A 6,922-nucleotide genomic window follows, 5' to 3' on the forward strand; every position below is an offset into this window, starting at 1 on the left:
ATGAATAGCATATTAGAGCTCTTGCGATGGTGGTAAAGATTAGAGAGCAAGAGGAGGTGTGTAAAAAGCCTGATTTTCTTCTCCTTTTATTATAGAATGACAAAACTCATTAATTACTACAACAAATCTTTATTTTTTTCTTGAATTTCTTTTCATTTCTTTTTATTAAAAAACAAATTGATTACAATAAAGTGACAGATAAACAGGCAACAATCTTATGCAACCAACACTTAATTATACCTGAACATTATTTGATTTTATCATTTTTATTTTTAGTAGTTAAGGTTTTAATTAAATGCGATATCTTGCAAGGTGCAGATAGATGGTTAATACAACCATTGATCCTTATCGCTATAACAAAGAATAAAGAGCACACGGTAATTACAAAACTTCGCATAGTACCATTGGTTTGTAGTTTATGGGTATTCAGGCATTTAGTAAATGTGTTTCTTCTCAAGTGGTTTAGCCTTCTAATATTTATAATAGACATTTAATGTTTTATGTGGCCGTAATTAAATCGTTTGCGAAGTCCTTGATACATAAAACTTGATATATTTTGTTTAATTCTTATTAGTTTTAGAAAGTAGAATTAAATGAAGTAGATGTATTTTTATTACAGCCATTAACTTTCTTTTTCGAACTATGGGATTGGGATTAGCAAGATGCTATCCCAATTAAAAACCAAATTGCATCAGTTTATTATAGAACATTAAAAATTAATCCCAATTAAAAACCAAATTGCATCAGTTTATTATAGAACATTAAAAATTATATCAATTAGTCCAAATCAACCCGTTATTATTAATATTTTTTTAAAGGGCATGCTTTCATTATAATTACAACCATTAAGTATATAACAAGCAAATTAAAATAGAACTTTATTACATAAAATATCCACAAACCCACAACAACAAACTTTTGAAGTAAACCATGGGTTAATTATATGTGGTGTTAATATATAAATATTCAAACACATACGTCCATGGCCTCTTGGTCTATTGCCACCAGGTGTTTATTTCTATTAGAGTTTAACAAAATACGTAATATATAGAATTTAGTAGTATATTGTAAGGGATGTGTACTGTGTAATTGCCGTTAAAAAAAGCTAAAGTCATACACACAACTCTCTCTCTCTCTCTCTCTCTCTCTCTCTCTCATTTCAATTTCAGAACTTTCACATAATTTAAATATACTTGTAAGATCTCTTTGACAAACAATTATTTTATTTAAATCTTTATATATTTGGGTAGTTTCTTTATGTATTATATATAACTAGTCTTTTCACTCGCCGCAATAATAACCAAAGACACTAACATCACCACGAAATCGGTCGTTGATTAACATTCGTTTATAACATTGGAGACTTTACATAAAAGAAAAAACCCCATCCTAATGACAACAATGCTAAACACAACCTGCTAAGATATGAAATAGGTCCAAAATCACGCAAAGTTTCACACAAAGCACTAACTGTGTTGACTATGGTCTGCTTGGCCCCGTTTCACACCAGGCCTGTTATCTAATCCAACCTAACTCGTTCATTTCGTGTCATCTAAAGCAAAAGGGTAATTTCATACCGGTCCATGTAAAATTTTTCAAACCCATTTGGCCAACTTGCCCGACCCGCCTTTTTGGTTACCTCTTATAGTAAGAGAAAACTGATAACTGTTTTCCTTGCAAATCCAACCCAACAACTTCAACAAAAGTTCCAATACTATTTTATATTTTAATTTATAATGCATGACATCATCTCTCCGGATAACCACCATTGACCTTTTTCTCGCGATCAAGAAGCTTGGTCCATTTCAATATTGTGAGAAAAAGTGTAAGGTAAAGACCTATCTTCATATTATTAATGCTAATAGTAGTGCATTAAAAATAGCATATTATAAATGACCTTTTATGATGCCACTATGTTGTAAGGTATCATCCTTTTTAGCCACTTTATGATGTCTAATATGGTTTTGAGCATGAACTCCAACGAAGCAAACAAAGCTACATATAAAGTTAAAACCAGCAAAAATGATAAACAAATCTATTCAAAACCAATTACATATAAAAATCTTACATTTGACCATAGGCAAATTGACCGGAGTAAGTGTTATTCCTTCTTGAAGAATACATCATGAACAAACCAAAATTGATAAGAATGAAAAATAAATGGAAATTAAACATGTTAGAATTATATCTATTTGAGTTGAATTTAGGGCTGTTCACAAGCCGAGCCGAACCGAGCGAAGGCTTGCTCGTTTCTTGGCTCGTTTACAACCGAACCGAACGACTGAAACCCTAGCGAAAACAAAACGAGCCAAAATCGAACCGAGCATTTTTTGATCGAACATCGAGCGATTTCGAGCATTTTTTTATTTATTTTTCTCTTTAAAATTTTTAATAAGAAACAATTTTAAATGCCGTAAATAATATATTTTGTAAACAAATTATTAGTTTTTAGACTAACGTATAAGTGGTTGTAAACTTTTAACAGAAAAAACTTTGAAGTAAGATATAATGAACATATAAACAAACTTTTAAGTATTCTAAAAACTTGAATCAAACTAATATAACTATAAAATTGACGGAATAAGAACAATTTAAAAGGGTTTTAAAAGATTGTATACCTATATTATATGTGTGTTGTATATATATTTATATATTTGTTCATATATAATTATATATAAAATAAATTAAGAATATTCGAGCCGAACCGAACCGACCAGACCTTTGCTCGTTGCTTGGCTCGTTTACAAACTGAACCGAGCAGAGCGGCTTGTTTACAATCGAGTGAAAAAACGAGCGAGCATTTTCCGAGCAAATTCCGAGCGTGCGGTGAGCGTCAAGCGGTTTGGACGGCGTAGTTGAATTCATCCCAATTTGGGCTAGTGGGCTTAAATAAACATACATAATATACTATACTAAAAGCCCAATTGAAACACATTTTTGCCAGCCCAATACCCAAAGAACACAAAAGAATCTTCTTGTGCAAGAAAGAAACACACAGAGCAAAATACGAATTTGGGGTTTTTTGATAATAATAAGCTGATTTTACGAGCATTTGAAGCGGATTAGATTCATCACAACTGATTCATGGACTCTGAATTTGCAAAGGTTTTATTCGTCTACTCGTAATTTGTTAATTGCTACGAAATGGATCAAATTAGGGCTTTTTTGGGTCTCATTTTCAATTTCATATTATTATTGCATGTTGTGCTGTATTATATGTATGTTTATCGATCAGTTGTAACCTGTGATATGTATGAACTGTATGCTCTTGATTTGATTGATCGAATTGCTTTGTTTAAACATACAAGAGTTAACATATGTTTGGGATTGAGTTTGGAAAATGCTTATTTGTTATCGGTGTGTTCAAAAATCCAATAACAATGTGTTTGGCAATTACGAAAATCCTTTCTATATTTTTAGCTTTTCTTATTTTAGCCTTTTGAAATGGTTAAAAAACAGTTTTTCAAAAGTCTCAAATCTTGGCTTTTCAAAATGGCTTTTTTGAATAAGCCAATAAGCATTTTTCAAACTCAATCCCAAACATGCTCTTAAAGGTTTGTCCAAAATACGCAACTTCGGTATGTTTTTCAAGTTTTTTGCAACTGGCGTGTCAAAATTATGCCGTTTTCGCACTTTTCGGTAACCTCGTCTGTTTTGGCTGTTAAGTAAGGGTAAAACGGTCATTTTGTAATTTTTTTATTTCTCATGCCTGACGACTGACGTGTACCGTTTTACCTCTGACTTGACGGCCAAAGACAGGGTCAGCGAACAGTACGAAAATGGCATGATTTTGAAACGTTCAGTTGCAAAAAAAATGAAAAATGTATTGAAGTTGTTGCGTAGTTGGCCAAACCTCAGGTATGAAAGTGACAACGCAAAATAAAAATAACTGAATTCACTATTATTACTCAAAATACAAAATCATGTCATTTTCGTACTTTTTGCTAACCTCGTTTATTTTGGCCGTTAAGTCAGGGGTAAAACGATCATTTTGTAATTTTTTTTACTTCTCATACCTGACGTGCCAAAATCATACCGTTTTACCCTGACTTAACGGCCAAAATAGATGAGTGTAGTGAAAAGTATGAAAATGGCATGATTTTGAGACATCAGGTATTCAGTTGCAAAAAAATTGAAAAATGTTAGAAGTTGCGTAGTTGGCCAAGCCTTAGGTATGAAAATGTCACTTAACTCAAAATACAAGTAACGAAAGTAATTATTATTATTACTCGAACAGTTTTGAACTAGAGTAATTACACTACTAAAAATGTAGAGTAATAATAATTACTCTAGTTTGTATGTTTCTCACGTTAAAAGTTGTTTTTATTTGATCTTAACACTTGATATTAGACATGTGTATTGATTTTGGGGAAATTAATAAGCTTAGAACATGCATAATTATTATGTGGTTAGTGAGATTTATTGTATTTGATCAACTTTCATTTTTGTCACCTGACTTTGATTCCGTTACTTATACAGTTCAATTTGGCAAAATCATTAAACTTTGAGAAACTGTGTTATAAATCATTTAGTAATGTTATTAATCACTGCTCAGTATAATCAGAACAGAAAACCAAATTAGTAATAAATTGAACGTGCATTCGTTATTTCATTCAATTTACCCTAGGGTTTAAACATTTTTTCATATGTAGCATATACTTTGTGCTTAATGTGTTGTAATAACAGTAATCTGTCAACTGCATTGGTAAATCAGGAAAAGCTTGCTGCAGCAAAGCAAAATTATGGACGAGAGATTCGTGTATTTGAGACAACACCAACAACCTCTCAAGCATCAAATGAACCTACCAACAACGGTATGCACTTAAAATAAGAAATAAAATAGAAGACACATTTATGTATCCTTTTAAGTTGTAGCGGGTCTTTTCATTTAATTCTAATTTTTCAATTTGCAGAGGAGCCAGATGAGTTTTATGATTTCACTGCTGAAGATTATTACCGCATTTTGGCTACCAAAAAGGAAGGTAAGGGTACCTTTATGGTAAAAGTTGTGTTGATGTTGGAATAATTTTTGTTATGTGAATAATAAATTTATGATGCGAGCAGATAAATTTTTGAAGACAAGAAAAATCCGAGAGGCAGAAGAAGCTGCTCGTAGGGCAAGGATTACCAAGGTAAAAGCTGATCGCCTTTTTTGAAAAATAAAAATAAAAAAAATTATACAAGTTTATTTCTTTGTTTTGCAGGCGGTTATTCGTGTCAGGTTTCCAGATAATTACACATTAGAAGCCGCATTTCATCCATCCGAGACAATTCAAAGCCTAATTGATCTTCTCATGAAAGTTTTGGCTCAACCAGACCTTCCTTTCCATATATGTGAGCATATTTTATGCTACTATGTATCTAACCTGACCCGGCCCGTTTTGACCTCAACTTGTTTTATATTGAATATCGGCATTTTTTATTTGCAGATACTACGCCGCCAAAGAAGCTAATAAAGGACATGTCACAAGACTTCTATTCTCTCGGCTTTGCTCCTGGTGCAATAGTATATTTTTCATACAATCAACCAAAAGGTGGTGCGTTTTTAATATTGATTAACTAGAATTTTAATTTTTATATTTAGAATCGCTACTTTTACACGAATGGTATTAACCGTATTATGCTCATGTTAAGTTTGGTGGTGTGTTTTGTGGTGGTACAGGTGATGGTGGTGTTGCTATATCGGGCCCGTTTCTTAAGGAGGATGTGATGTCTTTGAAAGGTCTGGAACTTATAAATGAAGAGGTCAAACCTGAGGTTGACCAAGGTACCGCCACCGGGTCAGTAGCGGCTGCCGCCCCTGCTACGGTTCAAGAGCGTAAGCCTGCTGCTGATAAGAAGATGGTGAAGCCTAAATGGTTGAAAATGTGACAGCTGGTTGTTTTAGAGTCGAGTTCTGAATATGTTATAAAAAAAAGTTAAAAGCAATACCAATCTAAGTGTTGTTTGAGATGTCTTGCAACTGTGTAAATCGTGTTACTTGTTTGGTTTGACATGGGATAAAACGAGTTGTTAGGGCGCGTTCGTTTCACAGAATTCGTGGGAATTCAAAAGTATTGGACTTAAAATCCCATGACATGGTGTGTTCGTTTCGTTGGAATTGGAATCTTAATTTCCTTTTGATGCGTTCGGTTGTCAAGGAATTGGAATTGGAATTGGAATTGGAATTCAATTCCTTTAAATTCCTTTAAATGATGGGATTCTAAATCCTTCCAAGATGTGGAGGATTTCAAGTGAATTCGTAAGAATCTTTTCTCGAGATTTTTTTTTAATGAGAACAACGAATAAAATACTTTGGTTTTTTTACTTTTTTTATTTTTGATTTATATTTTGAGTTATCATTTTTTTATTAGGCGAATTGGAAATAAACAATCCCAACTTTTGTTTATTGGCCGATAATAATCTCAACTTTAAAAATCACTACCAGCAGTCCCAACTTTCAACTATTTTTGTCTCAATGGTCATCCGTTAAAAAAAACTTAACGTCATTATGTTTTTTCCCAAGTTTTAAACTGATGTTTTCAGGCTTTTGATCTGCAAAACAATACGATTCGACTGACGTAAAACTTATCTTGAAACTGTTATCCAAGCGACGAAACAATGTTTCAATTTGGGTGTTTAAATTTCCAATTAACAAAAATCAAGTCATTTGAATCACAGTTTCGAGATAAGTTTTACCTCGGTCGAATCGTACCATTCTTCCGATCAAAAGCCCTAAAACATCAGTTTGAAACTTGGGAAAAAAACATAACGACGTTAAGTGTTTTTTAACGGAGGACCATTGAGACAAAAATAGTTGAAAGTTGGGACTGCTGGTAGTAATTTTTAAAGTTGGGATTATTTGTTGGTGCATTTTGTGGCCGTCGCTATGCAATTCTGACCAGCGGATCGCCACAGGCGAAGTTAGCACAACTTCGCCTTA

The 6,922-nt window shown here is 32.9% G+C and overlaps 1 protein-coding gene across 1 annotated transcript; it reads left to right on the top strand.

The window, feature by feature from the left end:
- Window positions 1-3,034: 3,034 nt before the first annotated feature.
- LOC143549521 (plant UBX domain-containing protein 1-like) lies at window positions 3,035-5,895 on the top strand. Its single transcript, XM_077040417.1, has 7 exons — window positions 3,035-3,105; window positions 4,715-4,814; window positions 4,914-4,982; window positions 5,065-5,132; window positions 5,205-5,334; window positions 5,430-5,534; window positions 5,663-5,895. The coding sequence occupies exons 1-7, from the start codon at window positions 3,085-3,087 to the stop codon at window positions 5,869-5,871; spliced, it is 702 nt and encodes a 233-aa protein (XP_076896532.1). The 5' UTR covers window positions 3,035-3,084; the 3' UTR covers window positions 5,872-5,895.
- Window positions 5,896-6,922: the final 1,027 nt, after the last annotated feature.

The sequence above is a fragment of the Bidens hawaiensis genome, unplaced genomic scaffold (genome assembly GCF_021521415.1).
Source record: "Bidens hawaiensis isolate Kalapana, Puna unplaced genomic scaffold, B.hawaiensis_p1.1 tig00015640_1, whole genome shotgun sequence".
Lineage (NCBI taxonomy): Eukaryota > Viridiplantae > Streptophyta > Magnoliopsida > Asterales > Asteraceae > Bidens > Bidens hawaiensis.

Coding starts and splice junctions, on each gene's coding strand:
- LOC143549521 (XM_077040417.1), top strand. CDS start 3,085: ATGGACTCTGAATTTGCAAAG. Junction 4,815..4,913: donor AAATGAACCTACCAACAACG/GTATGCACTTAA, acceptor TTCAATTTGCAG/AGGAGCCAGATGAGTTTTAT. Junction 5,335..5,429: donor AGACCTTCCTTTCCATATAT/GTGAGCATATTT, acceptor TTTTATTTGCAG/ATACTACGCCGCCAAAGAAG.